The 20850-nt window shown below is 45.9% G+C and overlaps 1 protein-coding gene across 2 annotated transcripts in view; it reads right to left on the bottom strand.

Annotated features, from left to right (window-relative positions):
* LOC131938576 (homeobox protein Hox-B1) overlaps nt 1-19170 on the bottom strand; it is a 65167-nt gene extending 45997 nt beyond the window's left edge. For both annotated transcript variants that reach the window (XM_059296670.1, XM_059296671.1), the window contains exon 1: nt 18412-19170. In XM_059296670.1, coding sequence (XP_059152653.1) covers nt 18412-19096 — 685 coding nt within the window. In that variant the 5' untranslated portion in view covers nt 19097-19170. The remainder of the gene's footprint in view (nt 1-18411) is intronic.
* Nucleotides 19171-20850: the final 1680 nt, after the last annotated feature.

The raw sequence follows: 20850 nt of genomic DNA, 5'->3' as shown, positions 1-20850 counted from the left end.
CTCACAAATTTGTTTTCGAAATTCCCGTCTCTACAAGATGGTGACATAATCCTTCCGCCGTCATGGCTCCAGCCAGCGCTGATATTTCATGATGGAGGCGCAAATGGAAAATTCGAGAACCGGCAGGTTTCTATTGTAGGGGTTTTTAATTAGTGGACCCGCGGGTAGTTGACTGTACGGGTTGGGTTGGGGCAAGGGTTCATTCAAATGTATTGGCGAACATACGCTCGTGTCTTCTTGCCAAAAGATAGGATTAAAATCAATTAGGTGCCCCTCCCCCTCCCCACTGTTCTTGTCTACATGCCCCCACCCCTAATGTAAACAACCGGTACCAAAAGTAAAGCTTTTTAAACCAATCATGTTACTATAAATAGAAGCGGTGAGTAAGAAATAATCTGAAGACATCAGTCATTGTGTGCCAGAACCAAAGAACTGCCCATGCACCAGCCCGCGACACCCCGCGACACCCCGCCACCCCCAGCACGCGTCATTCTTCTGCTGGAGAATTCCCCAACGTTAGGGCCATCGGCCACAAGTTGCGGCTAAATTAATACCCTCTAGACTTAACCGCCGCTTGACGAGACGAGCAGGCCACTCTCTGGTGGCTTCGTTAGCGCTTTTTTAATGCTCAGCACTGGACAAGACACCAGACAAGAGTTGACTAGACAAGACACCAGAGAAGACACCAGGCAAAAGTTGACTAGACAAAACACCAGACAAAAGTTGACAAGACACCAGACAAAAGTTGACTAGACAAGACACCAGAGAAGACACCAGGCAAAAGTTGACTAGACAAAACACCAGACAAAAGTTGACAAGACACCAGACAAAAGTTGACTAGACAAAACACCAGACAAAAGTTGACAAGACAAGACACCAGGCAAAAGTTGACTAGACAAAACACCAGACAAAAGTTGACTAGACAAGACACCAGACAAGACACCAGACAAAAGTTGACCAGACAAGACACTAGACCAGAGGCGTGGCGACGAAGGGGGAGGGCGGTGGGTACATATGACCCCGGGCGCCGACAATAGGGGGCGCCAAAATGGGTTGGAAAAAAAATTAAAAGCTCATTTTAGCTGCAGTTTTGCATTATAAATATAAAAAAATATATGGAGGGGGGGGGCGCTAAATTGAAAGTTTGTCCCCGGGCGCAGGGAAGGGTCGCTTCGCCTCTGCACTATACAAGACACTAGACAAGACACTAGACAAGACACTAGACAAGACACCATACAAAAATTGACTAGACAAAAGACAAAACTTGACGAGACTTGGTTGAATGCTGTGAAAATATGGAGGGTGATTTTTTTTTTCAAGGCGGAAATGACAAATGTATCAGCGGCAAGATGATAAATGATGTCTTCCCTCCCGTGGGGTAGGGGTGGGGGGTCGAGGTGGGGAGGAGGTGTCATGTGATTGAAGGAGGCCACTAGAAAGTCGAAGCTACAGCCGACAGTAAACTCACGTCGGTGGAAGCTATAGCCGACAGTAAAAACCCTAACACTACAGCCGACAGTAAAAACCCTAACCCTGTAGCCGACAGTAAAAACCCTAACCCTGTAGCCGACAGTAAAAACCCTAACCCTGTAGCCGACAGTAAAAACCCTAACCCTAACCCTGTAGCCGACAGTAAAAACCCTAACCCTATAGCCGACAGTAAAAAACCCTAACCCTGTAGCCGACAGTAAAAACCCTAACCCTGTAGCCGACAGTAAAAACCCTAACCCTGTAGCCGACAGTAAAAACCCTAACCCTGTAGCCGACAGTAAAAACCCTAACCCTGTAGCCGACAGTAAAAACCCTAACCCTGTAGCCGACAGTAAAAACCCTAACCCTAACCCTGTAGCCGACAGTAAAAACCCTAACCCTATAGCCGACAGTAAAAACCCTAACCCTGTAGCCGACAGTAAAAACCCTAACCCTGTAGCCGACAGTAAAAACCCTAACCCTGTAGCCGACAGTAAAAACCCTAACCCTGTAGCCGACAGTAAAAACCCTAACCCTAACCCTGTAGCCGACAGTAAAAACCCTAACCCTATAGCCGACAGTAAAAACCCTAACCCTATAGCCGACAGTAAAAACCCTAGCCCTGTAGCCGACAGTAAAAACCCTAACCCTGTAGCCGACAGTAAAAAACCTAACCCTGTAGCCGACAGTAAAAACCCTAACCCTGTAGCCGACAGTAAAAACCCTAACCCTGTAGCCGACAGTAAAAACCCTAACCCTGTAGCCGACAGTAAAAACCCTAACCCTGTAGCCGACAGTAAAAACCCTAACCCTGTAGCCGACAGTAAAAACCCTAACCCTGTAGCCGACAGTAAAAACCCTAACCCTGTAGCCGACAGTAAAAACCCTAACCCTGTAGCCGACAGTAAAAACACTAACCCTAACCCTATAGCCGACAGTAAAAACCCTAACCCTATAGCCGACAGTAAAAACCCTAGCCCTGTAGCCGACAGTAAAAACCCTAACCCTGTAGCCGACAGTAAAAACCCTAACCCTGTAGCCGACAGTAAAAACCCTAACCCTGTAGCCGACAGTAAAAACCCTAACCCTGTAGCCGACAGTAAAAACCCTAACCCTGTAGCCGACAGTAAAAACCCTAACCCTGTAGCCGACAGTAAAAACCCTAACCCTATAGCCGACAGTAAAAACCCTAACCCTATAGCCGACAGTAAAAACCCTAACCCTGTAGCCGACAGTAAAAACCCTAACCCTGTAGCCGACAGTAAAAACCCTAACCCTGTAGCCGACAGTAAAAACCCTAACCCTGTAGCCGACAGTAAAAACCCTAACCCTGTAGCCGACAGTAAAAACCCTAACCCTAACCCTATAGCCGACAGTAAAAACCCTAACCCTATAGCCGACAGTAAAAACCCTAACCCTATAGCCGACAGTAAAAACCCTAACCCTGTAGCCGACAGTAAAAACCCTAACCCTGTAGCCGACAGTAAAAACCCTAACCCTGTAGCCGACAGTAAAAACCCTAACCCTAACCCTATAGCCGACAGTAAAAACCCTAACCCTATAGCCGACAGTAAAAACCCTAACCCTATAGCCGACAGTAAAAACCCTAACCCTAACCCTATAGCCGACAGTAAAAACCCTAACCCTATAGCCGACAGTAAAAACCCTAACCCTATAGCCGACAGTAAAAACCCTAACCCTAACCCTGTAGCCGACAGTAAAAACCCTAACCCTATAGCCGACAGTAAAAACCCTAACCCTGTAGCCGACAGTAAAAACCCTAACCCTGTAGCCGACAGTAAAAACCCTAACCCTGTAGCCGACAGTAAAAACCCTAACCCTGTAGCCGACAGTAAAAACCCTAACCCTGTAGCCGACAGTAAAAACCCTAACCCTGTAGCCGACAGTAAAAACCCTAACCCTAACCCTGTAGCCGACAGTAAAAACCCTAACCCTATAGCCGACAGTAAAAACCCTAACCCTGTAGCCGACAGTAAAAACCCTAACCCTGTAGCCGACAGTAAAAACCCTAACCCTGTAGCCGACAGTAAAAACCCTAACCCTGTAGCCGACAGTAAAAACCCTAACCCTAACCCTGTAGCCGACAGTAAAAACCCTAACCCTATAGCCGACAGTAAAAACCCTAACCCTATAGCCGACAGTAAAAACCCTAGCCCTGTAGCCGACAGTAAAAACCCTAACCCTGTAGCCGACAGTAAAAAACCTAACCCTGTAGCCGACAGTAAAAACCCTAACCCTGTAGCCGACAGTAAAAACCCTAACCCTGTAGCCGACAGTAAAAACCCTAACCCTGTAGCCGACAGTAAAAACCCTAACCCTGTAGCCGACAGTAAAAACCCTAACCCTGTAGCCGACAGTAAAAACCCTAACCCTGTAGCCGACAGTAAAAACCCTAACCCTGTAGCCGACAGTAAAAACCCTAACCCTGTAGCCGACAGTAAAAACACTAACCCTAACCCTATAGCCGACAGTAAAAACCCTAACCCTATAGCCGACAGTAAAAACCCTAGCCCTGTAGCCGACAGTAAAAACCCTAACCCTGTAGCCGACAGTAAAAACCCTAACCCTGTAGCCGACAGTAAAAACCCTAACCCTGTAGCCGACAGTAAAAACCCTAACCCTGTAGCCGACAGTAAAAACCCTAACCCTGTAGCCGACAGTAAAAACCCTAACCCTGTAGCCGACAGTAAAAACCCTAACCCTATAGCCGACAGTAAAAACCCTAACCCTATAGCCGACAGTAAAAACCCTAACCCTGTAGCCGACAGTAAAAACCCTAACCCTGTAGCCGACAGTAAAAACCCTAACCCTGTAGCCGACAGTAAAAACCCTAACCCTGTAGCCGACAGTAAAAACCCTAACCCTGTAGCCGACAGTAAAAACCCTAACCCTAACCCTATAGCCGACAGTAAAAACCCTAACCCTATAGCCGACAGTAAAAACCCTAACCCTATAGCCGACAGTAAAAACCCTAACCCTGTAGCCGACAGTAAAAACCCTAACCCTGTAGCCGACAGTAAAAACCCTAACCCTGTAGCCGACAGTAAAAACCCTAACCCTAACCCTATAGCCGACAGTAAAAACCCTAACCCTATAGCCGACAGTAAAAACCCTAACCCTATAGCCGACAGTAAAAACCCTAACCCTAACCCTATAGCCGACAGTAAAAACCCTAACCCTATAGCCGACAGTAAAAACCCTAACCCTATAGCCGACAGTAAAAACCCTAACCCTAACCCTGTAGCCGACAGTAAAAACCCTAACCCTATAGCCGACAGTAAAAACCCTAACCCTGTAGCCGACAGTAAAAACCCTAACCCTGTAGCCGACAGTAAAAACCCTAACCCTGTAGCCGACAGTAAAAACCCTAACCCTGTAGCCGACAGTAAAAACCCTAACCCTGTAGCCGACAGTAAAAACCCTAACCCTGTAGCCGACAGTAAAAACCCTAACCCTAACCCTGTAGCCGACAGTAAAAACCCTAACCCTATAGCCGACAGTAAAAACCCTAACCCTGTAGCCGACAGTAAAAACCCTAACCCTGTAGCCGACAGTAAAAACCCTAACCCTGTAGCCGACAGTAAAAACCCTAACCCTGTAGCCGACAGTAAAAACCCTAACCCTAACCCTGTAGCCGACAGTAAAAACCCTAACCCTATAGCCGACAGTAAAAACCCTAACCCTATAGCCGACAGTAAAAACCCTAGCCCTGTAGCCGACAGTAAAAACCCTAACCCTGTAGCCGACAGTAAAAAACCTAACCCTGTAGCCGACAGTAAAAACCCTAACCCTGTAGCCGACAGTAAAAACCCTAACCCTGTAGCCGACAGTAAAAACCCTAACCCTGTAGCCGACAGTAAAAACCCTAACCCTGTAGCCGACAGTAAAAACCCTAACCCTGTAGCCGACAGTAAAAACCCTAACCCTGTAGCCGACAGTAAAAACCCTAACCCTGTAGCCGACAGTAAAAACCCTAACCCTGTAGCCGACAGTAAAAACACTAACCCTAACCCTATAGCCGACAGTAAAAACCCTAACCCTATAGCCGACAGTAAAAACCCTAGCCCTGTAGCCGACAGTAAAAACCCTAACCCTGTAGCCGACAGTAAAAACCCTAACCCTGTAGCCGACAGTAAAAACCCTAACCCTGTAGCCGACAGTAAAAACCCTAACCCTGTAGCCGACAGTAAAAACCCTAACCCTGTAGCCGACAGTAAAAACCCTAACCCTGTAGCCGACAGTAAAAACCCTAACCCTATAGCCGACAGTAAAAACCCTAACCCTATAGCCGACAGTAAAAACCCTAACCCTGTAGCCGACAGTAAAAACCCTAACCCTGTAGCCGACAGTAAAAACCCTAACCCTGTAGCCGACAGTAAAAACCCTAACCCTAACCCTGTAGCCGACAGTAAAAACCCTAACCCTATAGCCGACAGTAAAAACCCTAACCCTGTAGCCGACAGTAAAAACCCTAACCCTGTAGCCGACAGTAAAAACCCTAACCCTGTAGCCGACAGTAAAAACCCTAACCCTGTAGCCGACAGTAAAAACCCTAACCCTGTAGCCGACAGTAAAAACCCTAACCCTGTAGCCGACAGTAAAAACCCTAACCCTAACCCTGTAGCCGACAGTAAAAACCCTAACCCTATAGCCGACAGTAAAAACCCTAACCCTGTAGCCGACAGTAAAAACCCTAACCCTGTAGCCGACAGTAAAAACCCTAACCCTGTAGCCGACAGTAAAAACCCTAACCCTGTAGCCGACAGTAAAAACCCTAACCCTAACCCTGTAGCCGACAGTAAAAACCCTAACCCTATAGCCGACAGTAAAAACCCTAACCCTATAGCCGACAGTAAAAACCCTAGCCCTGTAGCCGACAGTAAAAACCCTAACCCTGTAGCCGACAGTAAAAAACCTAACCCTGTAGCCGACAGTAAAAACCCTAACCCTGTAGCCGACAGTAAAAACCCTAACCCTGTAGCCGACAGTAAAAACCCTAACCCTGTAGCCGACAGTAAAAACCCTAACCCTGTAGCCGACAGTAAAAACCCTAACCCTGTAGCCGACAGTAAAAACCCTAACCCTGTAGCCGACAGTAAAAACCCTAACCCTGTAGCCGACAGTAAAAACCCTAACCCTGTAGCCGACAGTAAAAACACTAACCCTAACCCTATAGCCGACAGTAAAAACCCTAACCCTATAGCCGACAGTAAAAACCCTAGCCCTGTAGCCGACAGTAAAAACCCTAACCCTGTAGCCGACAGTAAAAACCCTAACCCTGTAGCCGACAGTAAAAACCCTAACCCTGTAGCCGACAGTAAAAACCCTAACCCTGTAGCCGACAGTAAAAACCCTAACCCTGTAGCCGACAGTAAAAACCCTAACCCTGTAGCCGACAGTAAAAACCCTAACCCTATAGCCGACAGTAAAAACCCTAACCCTATAGCCGACAGTAAAAACCCTAACCCTGTAGCCGACAGTAAAAACCCTAACCCTGTAGCCGACAGTAAAAACCCTAACCCTGTAGCCGACAGTAAAAACCCTAACCCTGTAGCCGACAGTAAAAACCCTAACCCTGTAGCCGACAGTAAAAACCCTAACCCTAACCCTATAGCCGACAGTAAAAACCCTAACCCTATAGCCGACAGTAAAAACCCTAACCCTATAGCCGACAGTAAAAACCCTAACCCTGTAGCCGACAGTAAAAACCCTAACCCTGTAGCCGACAGTAAAAACCCTAACCCTGTAGCCGACAGTAAAAACCCTAACCCTAACCCTATAGCCGACAGTAAAAACCCTAACCCTATAGCCGACAGTAAAAACCCTAACCCTATAGCCGACAGTAAAAACCCTAACCCTAACCCTATAGCCGACAGTAAAAACCCTAACCCTATAGCCGACAGTAAAAACCCTAACCCTATAGCCGACAGTAAAAACCCTAACCCTAACCCTGTAGCCGACAGTAAAAACCCTAACCCTATAGCCGACAGTAAAAACCCTAACCCTGTAGCCGACAGTAAAAACCCTAACCCTGTAGCCGACAGTAAAAACCCTAACCCTGTAGCCGACAGTAAAAACCCTAACCCTGTAGCCGACAGTAAAAACCCTAACCCTGTAGCCGACAGTAAAAACCCTAACCCTGTAGCCGACAGTAAAAACCCTAACCCTAACCCTGTAGCCGACAGTAAAAACCCTAACCCTATAGCCGACAGTAAAAACCCTAACCCTGTAGCCGACAGTAAAAACCCTAACCCTGTAGCCGACAGTAAAAACCCTAACCCTGTAGCCGACAGTAAAAACCCTAACCCTGTAGCCGACAGTAAAAACCCTAACCCTAACCCTGTAGCCGACAGTAAAAACCCTAACCCTATAGCCGACAGTAAAAACCCTAACCCTATAGCCGACAGTAAAAACCCTAGCCCTGTAGCCGACAGTAAAAACCCTAACCCTGTAGCCGACAGTAAAAAACCTAACCCTGTAGCCGACAGTAAAAACCCTAACCCTGTAGCCGACAGTAAAAACCCTAACCCTGTAGCCGACAGTAAAAACCCTAACCCTGTAGCCGACAGTAAAAACCCTAACCCTGTAGCCGACAGTAAAAACCCTAACCCTGTAGCCGACAGTAAAAACCCTAACCCTGTAGCCGACAGTAAAAACCCTAACCCTGTAGCCGACAGTAAAAACCCTAACCCTGTAGCCGACAGTAAAAACACTAACCCTAACCCTATAGCCGACAGTAAAAACCCTAACCCTATAGCCGACAGTAAAAACCCTAGCCCTGTAGCCGACAGTAAAAACCCTAACCCTGTAGCCGACAGTAAAAACCCTAACCCTGTAGCCGACAGTAAAAACCCTAACCCTGTAGCCGACAGTAAAAACCCTAACCCTGTAGCCGACAGTAAAAACCCTAACCCTGTAGCCGACAGTAAAAACCCTAACCCTGTAGCCGACAGTAAAAACCCTAACCCTATAGCCGACAGTAAAAACCCTAACCCTATAGCCGACAGTAAAAACCCTAACCCTGTAGCCGACAGTAAAAACCCTAACCCTGTAGCCGACAGTAAAAACCCTAACCCTGTAGCCGACAGTAAAAACCCTAACCCTGTAGCCGACAGTAAAAACCCTAACCCTGTAGCCGACAGTAAAAACCCTAACCCTAACCCTATAGCCGACAGTAAAAACCCTAACCCTATAGCCGACAGTAAAAACCCTAACCCTATAGCCGACAGTAAAAACCCTAACCCTGTAGCCGACAGTAAAAACCCTAACCCTGTAGCCGACAGTAAAAACCCTAACCCTGTAGCCGACAGTAAAAACCCTAACCCTAACCCTATAGCCGACAGTAAAAACCCTAACCCTATAGCCGACAGTAAAAACCCTAACCCTATAGCCGACAGTAAAAACCCTAACCCTAACCCTATAGCCGACAGTAAAAACCCTAACCCTATAGCCGACAGTAAAAACCCTAACCCTATAGCCGACAGTAAAAACCCTAACCCTAACCCTGTAGCCGACAGTAAATACCCTAACCCTGTAGCCGACAGTAAAAACACTAACCCTAACCCTGTAGCCGACAGTTAAAACCCTAACCCTGTAGCCGACAGTAAAAACCCTAACCCTGTAGCCGACAGTAAAAACCCTAACCCTGTAGCCGACAGTAAAAACCCTAACCCTGTAGCCGACAGTAAAAACCCTAACCCTAACCCTATAGCCGACAGTAAAAACCCTAACCCTGTAGCCGACAGTAAAAACCCTAACCCTATAGCCGACAGTAAAAACCCTAACCCTGTAGCCGACAGTAAAAACCCTAACCCTGTAGCCGACAGTAAAAACCCTAACCCTAACCCTGTAGCCGACAGTAAAAACCCTAACCCTAACCCTGTAGCCGACAGTAAAAACCCTAACCCTGTAGCCGACAGTAAAAACCCTAACCCTAACCCTGTAGCCGACAGTAAAAACCCTAACCCTGTAGCCGACAGTAAAAACACTAACCCTAACCCTATAGCCGACAGTAAAAACCCTAACCCTGTAGCCGACAGTAAAAACCCTAACCCTGTAGCCGACAGTAAAAACCCTAACCCTGTAGCCGACAGTAAAAACCCTAACCCTATAGCCGACAGTAAAAACCCTAACCCTGTAGCCGACAGTAAAAACCCTAACCCTGTAGCCGACAGTAAAAACCCTAACCCTGTAGCCGACAGTAAAAACCCTAACCCTGTAGCCGACAGTAAAAACCCTAACCCTGTAGCCGACAGTAAAAACCCTAACCCTAACCCTGTAGCCGACAGTAAAAACCCTAACCCTAGCCGACAGTAAAAACCCTAACCCTGTAGCCGACAGGTAAAAGTCTTACCCTAACCCTATAGCCGACAGTAAAAACCCTAACCCTAACCCTGTAGCCGACAGGAAAAAGTCTAACCCTAACCCTAGCCGACAGTAAAAACCCTAACCCTAGCCGACAGTAAAAAGTCTAACCCTAACCCTGTAGCCGACAGGAAAAACCCTAATCCTAACCCTATAGCCGACAGTAAAAACCCTAACCCTAACCCTATAGCCGACAGTAAAAACCCTAACCCTATAGCCGACAGTAAAAACCCTAACCCTAACCCTATAGCCGACAGTAAAAACCCCAACCCTTTAGCCGACAGTAAAAACCCTAACCCTAACCCTATAGCCGACAGTAAAAACCCTAACCCTGTAGCCGACAGTAAAAACCCTAACCCTAAAGCCGACAGTAAAAACCCTAACCCTAACCCTATAGCCGACAGTAAAAACCCTAACCCTATAGCCGACAGTAAAAACCGTAACCCCAAACCCTAACGATAAAAACAAACCGATGCTCAATCCGTTGAGCCAATCGCGACAAAATCCCCGCTGTTAACTATAAAGTCCATAAAAAGCTTTCTGTCTGTCCGTCGGTCTATCAGTCTGTGTGTCGGTGTGTCTGTGTGTGTGTGTGTCAGTCTGTCAAATTATCGGTATCGGCATTAGTCTGGAGATAATTCTCCACATGGAAGCGGATTAACGATCTGGTCTGTTATATGATAGGGGGGTGGGGTTGGGGTGGTGTGTGGTAGGGTGGTGGGGTTGGGGTGGTGTGGGGTAGGGTGGTGGGTTGGTTGTATGTGTGGATGGCGTGTGGCGAGATGGTGTGGTGTGCTATTGTGGTGAGTGGGTGGTGGGATATGAGGTCGGGGTGAGTATGGACGTGCGGTCTCTGCTCAAACTAAAGACGAGAGGTGGGTATCACGTGACCACACCTGCCCTGCACCCACGTGCCGCTGTGAGGGTAAGGGGGCTGGTGGTGGCTTATCTTTGTGTCAAGGGTTGAATCAAAGCTGATGGTATTTTCAAACGGTCATCTTCTGGTAGTTCCTCACAGTCAGGTAGCACATGACAGACAGGTAGCACATGACAGTCAGGTAGCACATGACAGTCAGGTAGCACATGACAGTCAGGTAGCACATGACAGTCAGGTAGCACATGACAGACAGGTAGCACATGACAGACAGGTAGGTAGCACATGACAGTCAGGTAGCACATGACAGTCAGGTAGCACATGACAGTCAGGTAGCACATGAGAGACAGGTAGCACATGACAGTCAGGTAGCACATGACAGTCAGGTAGCACATGACAGACAGGTAGCACATGACAGACAGGTAGGTAGCACATGACAGACAGGTAGGTAGCACATGACAGACAGGTAGCACATGACATACAGGTAGGTAGCACATGACAGTCATGTAGCACATGACAGTCAGGTAGCACATGACAGTCAGGTAGCACATGACAGTCAGGTAGCACATGACAGTCAGGTAGCACATGACAGACAGGTAGCACATGACAGACAGGTAGCACATGACAGACAGGTAGGTAGCACATGACAGTCAGGTAGCACATGACAGTCAGGTAGCACATGACAGACAGGTAGGTAGCACATGACAGACAGGTAGGTAGCACATGACAGTCAGGTAGCACATGACAGACAGGTAGCACATGACAGTCAGGTAGCACATGACAGACAGGTAGCACATGACAGACAGGTAAGTAGCACATGACAGTCAGGTAGCACATGACAGTCAGGTAGCACATGACAGTCAGGTAGCACATGACAGTCAGGTAGCACATGACAGTCAGGTAGCACATGACAGTCAGGTAGCACATGACAGTCAGGTAGCACATGACAGTCAGGTAGCACATGACAGTCAGGTAGCACATGACAGTCAGGTAGCACATGACAGTCAGGTAGCACATGACAGTCAGGTAGCACATGACAGTCAGGTAGCACATGACAGTCAGGTAGCACATGACAGACAGGTAGCACATGACAGACAGGTAGGTAGCACATGAAAGTCAGGTAGCACATGACAGACAGGTATCACATGACAGTCAGGTAGCACATGACAGACAGGTAGCACATGACAGTCAGGTAGCACATGACAGACAGGTAGCACATGACAGACAGGTAGGTAGCACATGACAGACAGGTAGGTAGCACATGACAGTCAGGTAGCACATGACAGACAGGTAGCACATGACAGTCAGGTAGCACATGACAGACAGGTAGCACATGACAGACAGGTAAGTAGCACATGACAGTCAGGTAGCACATGACAGTCAGGTAGCACATGACAGTCAGGTAGCACATGACAGTCAGGTAGCACATGACAGTCAGGTAGCACATGACAGTCAGGTAGCACATGACAGTCAGGTAGCACATGACAGTCAGGTAGCACATGACAGTCAGGTAGCACATGACAGTCAGGTAGCACATGACAGTCAGGTAGCACATGACAGTCAGGTAGCACATGACAGTCAGGTAGCACATGACAGTCAGGTAGCACATGACAGTCAGGTAGCACATGACAGTCAGGTAGCACATGACAGACAGGTAGCACATGACAGACAGGTAGGTAGCACATGAAAGTCAGGTAGCACATGACAGACAGGTATCACATGACAGTCAGGTAGCACATGACAGTCAGGTAGCACATGACAGTCAGGTAGCACATGACAGACATGTAGCACATGACAGACAGGTAGGTAGCACATGACAGTCAGGTAGCACATGACAGATATGTAGCACATGACAGTCAGGTAGCACATGACAGTCAGGTAGCACATGACAGTCAGGTAGCACATGACAGTCAGGTAGCACATGACAGTCAGGTAGCACATGACAGTCAGGTAGCACATGACAGTCAGGTAGCACATGACAGTCAGGTAGCTTCAGACCTGAACCCAACCACCCCCGCGCCCTTTAGTCCTAAGTCAACGAAAAGATTATACACAGCGCAGAACGGCTAAGTGGAGTGATAGTGTGTGTGTGTGTGGGGGGGGGGGAATGGGAGGATGGTGTGGTGGGGAGAGGGGAGGGGTGGGGTAGTAGAGGAAATAAACGATGAAATAAAAATGCAGGGAAATTCCCAGTCTAATTTTAAATGCTTGTGGTGTTAAAATATGTCATTGTTTTTGGTGTAGTGTCATTATGTGTGGTGTAGTGTCATTATGTGTAGTGTAGTGTCGTTATGTGTGGTGTAGTGTCATTATGTGTGGTGTAGTGACATTATGTGTGGTGTAGTGACATTATGTGTGGTGTAGTGTCATTATGTGTGGTGTAGTGACATTATGTGTGGTGTAGTGACATTATGTGTGGTGTAGTGACACTATGTGTGGTGCAGTGACATTATGTGTGGTGCAGTGACATTATGTGTGGTGTAGTGACATTATGTGTGGTGTAGTGTCATTATGTGTGGTGTAGTGTCATTATGTGTGGTGTAGTGACATTATGTGTGGTGTAGTGACATTATGTGTGGTGCAGTGACATTATGTAGTTGGTAAATCTTGTTAACATCAATATATCCTAATCAAATTGTAAAGGAAAAGACATCCTTAAATATGCTGTGCATATTAAAGATTTTGTAAATATGAAGACACTTTAGCCTAAAGATAATTAAATTAGAAATGTTTTTTTTTAAACTTTGAAAAAAAAAAGATGATGGCCCAACGTGTGAAAAAGATGGCGCAAATATATTTACTACATCTATTAAAATGGGCCTAACATTTATGACAGCTAAAAATGGGTAAAGTAAAAAATGCCGCGTTGATTTTGTGTTTTCTTAGTTTGATGTTTTTCAATTTCGCTGGATTAGCGAATATTTGGACTTGTCTCGACATCATTCATCAGGCTGTTTGTTTTTATAAACCCCAGTTCAATTCTGCTCCAATTTTCTGATGGAATGACGAAAGGCTTTGTTGGGGTCGTGTACACGCGGATCTACCCCCTCCCTCCCCTCACCTGGGGCGGCACGCGGATCTACCCCCTCCCCTCACCTGGGGCGGCATCAGGTGGTCTAGATGAAAGGCAGTTCGTGGAGGGGGGGCGGCGTGGGGTGGGGTGGGGTTTACTTCATACAAGGGTAAGTGACATAACACTGGTAGTGACACAGGACGACAGCACAGGTACATGTGCAGTTATTGGTGACACAGGACAGTACAGGTACATGTGTAGTTATTGGTGACACAGGACGACAGCACAGGTACATGTGTAGTTATTGGTGACACAGGACGACAGCACAGGTACATGTGCAGTTATTGGTGACACAGGACAGCACAGGTACATGTGTAGTTATTGGTGACACAGGACGACAGCACAGGTACATGTGTAGTTATTGGTGACACAGGTCGACAGCACAGGTACATGTGTAGTTATTGGTGACACAGGACGACAGCACAGGTACATGTGTAGTTATTGGTGACACAGGACGACAGCACAGGTACATGTGTAGTTATTGGTGACACAGGACAGTACAGGTACATGTGTAGTTATTGGTGACACAGGACGACAGCACAGGTACATGTGTAGTTATTGGTGACACAGGACGACAGCACAGGTACATGTGTAGTTATTGGTGACACAGGACGACAGCACAGGTACATGTGTAGTTATTGGTGACACAGGACGACAGCACAGGTACATGTGTAGTTATTGGTGACACAGGACGACAGCACAGGTACATGTGTAGTTATTGGTGACACAGGACGACAGCACAGGTACATGTGTAGTTATTGGTGACACAGGTCGACAGCACAGGTACATGTGTAGTTATTGGTGACACAGGACGACAGCACAGGTACATGTGTAGTTATTGGTGACACAGGACGACAGCACAGGTACATGTGCAGTTATTGGTGACACAGGACAGTACAGGTACATGTGTAGTTATTGGTGACACAGGACGACAGCACAGGTACATGTGTAGTTATTGGTGACACAGGACGACAGCACAGGTACATGTGCAGTTATTGGTGACACAGGACAGCACAGGTACATGTGTAGTTATTGGTGACACAAGACGACAGCACAGGTACATGTGTAGTTATTGGTGACACAGGTCGACAGCACAGGTACATGTGTAGTTATTGGTGACACAGGACGACAGCACAGGTACATGTGTAGTTATTGGTGACACAGGACGACAGCACAGGTACATGTGTAGTTATTGGTGACACAGGACGACAGCACAGGTACATGTGTAGTTATTGGTGACACAGGACGACAGCACAGGTACATGTGTAGTTATTGGTGACACAGGACGACAGCACAGGTACATGTGTAGTTATTGGTGACACAGGACAGCACAGGTACATGTGTAGTTATTGGTGACACAGGACGACAGCACAGGTACATGTGTAGTTATTGGTGACACAGGACGACAGCACAGGTACATGTGTAGTTATTGGTGACACAGGACGACAGCACAGGTACATGTGTAGTTATTGGTGACACAGGACGACAGCACAGGTACATGTGTAGTTATTGGTGACACAGGACGACAGCACAGGTACATGTGTAGTTATTGGTGACACAGGATAGCACAGGTACATGTGTAGTTATTGGTGACACAGGACGATAGCACAGGTACATGTGTAGTTATTGGTGACACAGGACGACAGCACAGGTACATGTGTAGTTATTGGTGACACAGGACAGCACAGGTACATGTGTAGTTATTGGTGACACAGGACGACAGCACAGGTACATGTGTAGTTATTGGTGACACAGGACGACAGCACAGGTACATGTGTAGTTATTGGTGACACAGGACGACAGCACAGGTACATGTGTAGTTATTGGTGACACAGGACGACAGCACAGGTACATGTGTAGTTATTGGTGACACAGGACGACAGCACAGGTACATGTGTAGTTATTGGTGACACAGGACGACAGCACAGGTACATGTGTAGTTATTGGTGACACAGGACGACAGCACAGGTACATGTGTAGTTATTGGTGACACAGGACGACAGCACAGGTACATGTGTAGTTATTGGTGACACAGGACGACAGCACAGGTACATGTGTAGTTATTGGTGACACAGGACGACAGCACAGGTACATGTGTAGTTATTGGTGACACAGGACGACAGCACAGGTACATGTGTAGTTATTGGTGACACAGGATAGCACAGGTACATGTGTAGTTATTGGTGACACAGGACGATAGCACGGTACATGTGTAGTTATTGGTGACACAGGACGACAGCACAGGTACATGTGTAGTTATTGGTGACACAGGACAGCACAGGTACATGTGTAGTTATTGGTGACACAGGACGACAGCACAGGTACATGTGTAGTTATTGGTGACACAGGACGACAGCACAGGTACATGTGTAGTTATTGGTGACACAGGACGACAGCACAGGTACATGTGTAGTTATTGGTGACACAGGACGACAGCACAGGTACATGTGTAGTTATTGGTGACACAGGACGACAGCACAGGTACATGTGTAGTTATTGGTGACACAGGACGACAGCACAGGTACATGTGTAGTTATTGGTGACACAGGACGACAGCACAGGTACATGTGTAGTTATTGGTGACACAGGACGACAGCACAGGTACATGTGTAGTTATTGGTGACACAGGACGACAGCACAGGTACATGTGTAGTTATTGGTGACACAGGACGACAGCACAGGTACATGTGTAGTTATTGGTGACACAGGACGACAGCACAGGTACATGTGTAGTTATTGGTGACACAGGACGACAGCACAGGTACATGTGTAGACATTGAAATAGGGTGTGAGGTTGGTATAATTCTTCTGATGTTAAAACAAAAACATGCATGCTGGTTAGCTGTTTATGAGCTGACAGCATTAACCCTAATCTTAACTCCTTATTTCTTCTGTCTGTCTGTATATTTGTCCGTCTGTCTGTGTGTATATTTGTCCGTCTGTCTGTATGTATATTTGTCTCCTGAATATTTATACACGCCCATCAATACTGGTCCCTTACTTAAAGGTTTGGTTTGAACGTTCAGTGTACTGGGTTATGGTTAAGACGGCTATAAGACGGGCATAAGACGGGCATAAGTGGGCATAAGACGGGCATAAGACGGCCATAAGACGGGCATAAGACGGGCATAAGACGGGCATAAGTGGGCATAAGACGGCCATAAGACGGGCATAAGTGGGCATAAGACGGGCATAAGTGGGCATAAGACGGGCATAAGACGGGCATAAGACGGGCATAAGACGGGCATAAGACGGGCATAAGACGGGCATAAGACGGCCATAAGACGGGCATAAGACAGGCATAAGACGGGCATAAGACTGCCATAAGACGGCCATAAGACGGGCATAAGACGGGCATAAGACGGGCATAAGACGGGCATAAGATTGTGCATTAGGATTAGATTTAGTGTTCACTTATTGCGTAATGTAACAGATCAGGGCGTATACATTCTTGTACACACTGTTACATTCTTGTACACACACTAGCAATCATGTACACAATGTAACATCATTGTACACACTGTTACAATCTTGCACACAATACTGTAATCTTCTTGGACAAACTTATATTCTTGTACACAATTCTGTAAGCATCTTGTACACATACTTAAGTATGTCTTTAGTTTGCACAAGTCACCATTAGAATTAATTAAATTTTTTTTTCTGATTTCTGTAATTATATATCAGCTATTACATAATTATCAAAGGTCAAATCAAAAACTTCTTAAAATAATAGCTTATTATATAATACTTTCAGATTTGGTCTTAAAAATATGTCCCTAAACATTTGGCCGTAAAAATGTCTCTAAACATTTGGTCGTAAAGATGTCCCTAAACATTTGGTCGTAAAAATATGTCCCTTAACATTTGGTCGTAAAAATATGTCCCTTAACATTTGGTCGTAAAAATCTGTCCCTAAACATTTGTCCGTAAAAATATGTCTCTAAATATTTGGTCGTAAAGATGTCCCTAAACATTTGGTCGTAAAAATATGTCCCTTAACATTTGGTCGTAAAAATATGTCCCTTAACATTTGGTCGTAAAAATATGTCCCTAAACATTTGGTCGCAAAAATGTCTCTAAACATTTGGTCGTAAAAATATGTCCCTAAACATTTGTCCGTAAAAATATGTCTCTAAACATTTGGTCGTAAAGATGTCCCTAAACATTTGGTCGCAAAAATGTCTCTAACATTTGGTCGTAAAAATATGTTCCTAAACGTTTGTCCGTAAAAATGTCCCTAAACATTTGGTCGTAAAAATATGTCCATTAACATTTGGTCGTAAAGATGCTGTGCTCAACGACTAGACGAAATAGTTTAGTGCGATCTTACACTTGTCTTCATAAACACCCTGCCATATTTTGTCCTAAAGATTTGGTCCTAAAGATTTTGTCCTAAAGACTTGGTCCTAAAGATTTGGTCCTAGAGATTTGGTCCTAAAGATTTTGTCCTAAAGACTTGGTCCTAAAGATTTGGTCCTAAAGGTTTTGTCCTAAAGATTTGGTCCTAAAGATTTGGTCCTAAAGATTTTGTCCTAAAGACTTGGTCCTAAAGATTTGGTCCTAAAGGTTTTGTCCTAAAGATTTGGTCCTAAAGATTAGGTCCTACCTGGCTTGGTTGGGTTCCGTTTGATGGTCATCCACCGGAACGGCTTGCCGTGTATTGCCGGCTGGTTACTGCAGCCTTCAGCCTTCAGGGGAGCTGGAGGTGCCGGCGGATATCCATTTGTCATTTGTGATCCGGTTAAATGAGCCGGACCTGGACTTCCGGCTCCATATTTGACCGGCTCACCGGTACCGTATTTGTCAACAGTGGTTTGGTATCCAGAGCGTATGGTTATGTCTAGGAAGTTTGGCGTGTGTTGGGTGTGTTGCGTGTGTTGGGTGTGTTGCGTGTAGCAGTCAGTAGCCAAATCATGGCCCGAGTAGGTATTCCCCGTGGCCACACTGGCTGTGTGCTGGGGTGTGGCCTGCTGCTGATGGTGGTGGTGGTGGTGGTGAGCGCTGGGGATGTGGTAGCCGTGGGGAGCGGCTCGGTTGGTCAGACGGAGAGCTCCAGGAGAGCCGTAAGCTCCGAGCTGTTGGTTGCCGGCTGCCGGCAGCTCTCCGGCGCTACCCAGCTGAGGCGACAAGGACGAGTCACCGGTGTAGTAGCCGGCACAGCCTTGACCCGTGTCCAGGCTCCGGCCGTTGATGCCGTGAAAGCCGTAGATGTCGGGACTTGAACTGTAGGTGTTCTGGTAGCCGTGGTGTGAGTCAAGGTTACACAGCGTGTACTCAGCCTCACTGTGCATGCTGAGCAATCTTTTCCCCACCTGTTCCAATGTGCCGATGCTCTTGTCAATGAAAGCCAAGAGAAATCACCTGTCCTCGCTGGAGACAAATCTAGAATAAATGAAAGGAGAATTGGAGAAGGGAGGAATGGCAGGGCGGGACCACGTGATGATGGCGACCAATGAGAGAGCGAGTTGTCAGGGGGCGGGACCTGACAATTGACTGACGGCTAGGCGGATGTGGGAGCGACGGGTCGGGGACGAATGGTTCAGCAGGCAGTCAGATGCCGCGCACCCACCGGGGACTTAGGATAATTTATATCCCAACACCAGTATACTATACAGCTGCTCTGTACAGCTCATCTATACAGTAGCTCCATACAGCTCATATATATGTAAGTTGTGCATGCCAAATCAGTTTATGTACTATGCTATAATATATGTTCTAGAGAATTCTTCAAATTACAGTCGTTTATTGACTTGATTTAGTTCAATTTAAAACTTTGATTGAATTAGGTCTATAAATTGTATAGATTAAATTGGACTTTTATAGGCATATTGATTTTATTTTATAGATTTAATTGTAGACCTTTCAAACTATATCGAATTTGTTAATGTAATTTCGGGGCCAAATTGATTGATCTAATAGATAATTAATTAGATTAATTTTCAAGATATAGCCTGGTCAATCCAAAATGAAAGTTTAAAAAATATATCCTACACAGTTCTACTTGAGATCATCAGGCTTTTCTCACTAGCGAAGTCCCGTCATCTTAATTTGTAAGTCAGTTTCTTTCAGGCATCCGGGGAAGGGGACTCCCCCCCCCCCCCTCCCATCACGCCCGTGGAAGTTACAAAATAAATGTAGAAAAATAAAACATACTTTTAAACAGAGTCCCTTCCCCTCAAAGTCATTTTAACTACAAGACACCATTAGATGAAGTGTTTAGCTTACACAAGTCACCATTAGATGTCTTTAGCTTACACAAGTCACCATTAGATGAAGTGTTTAGCCTACACAAGTCACCATTAGAAGTCTTTAGCTTATACAAGTCACCATTAGATGACTTTATCTTACACAAGTCACCATTAGATGATGTATTTAGCTTACACAAGTCACCATTAGATGAAGTGTTTAGCTTACACAAGTCACCATTAGATGTCTTTAGCTTACACAAGTCACCATTAGATGTCTTTAGCTTACACAAGTCACCATTAGATGTCTTTAGCTTACACAAGTCACCATTAGATGTCTTTAGCTTACACAAGTCACCATTAGATGTCTTTAGCTTACACAAGTCACCATTAGATGAAGTATTTAGCTTACACAAGTCACCATTAGATGAAGTGTTTAGCCTACACAAGTCACCATTAGATGAAGTGTTTAGCCTACACAAGTCACCATTAGATGAAGTGTTTAGCTTACACAAGTCACCATTAGATGAAGTGTTTAGCTTACACAAGTCACCATTAGATGAAGTGTTTAGCTTACACAAGTCACCATTAGATGAAGTGTTTAGCTTACACAAGTCACCATTAGATGAAGTGTTTAGCCTACACAAGTCACCATTAGAAGTCTTTAGCTTATACATGTCACCATTAGATGACTTTATCTTACAAAAGTCACCATGAGATGTCTTTAGCTTACACAAGTCACCATTAGATGTCTTTAGCTTACACAAGTCACCATTAGATGTCTTTAGCTTACACAAGTCACCATTAGATGTGTTTAGCTTACACAAGTCACCATTAGATGTCTTTAGCTTAAACAAGTC

Source organism: Physella acuta, unplaced genomic scaffold (genome assembly GCF_028476545.2).
Source record: "Physella acuta isolate Inbredline_101_S28 unplaced genomic scaffold, ASM2847654v3 ptg000249l, whole genome shotgun sequence".
In the NCBI taxonomy this organism is placed as follows: Eukaryota; Metazoa; Mollusca; class Gastropoda; family Physidae; genus Physella; species Physella acuta.
Note: the sequence above shows the minus strand (reverse complement) of the source record. Positions and strands in the feature narration are given on the sequence as shown.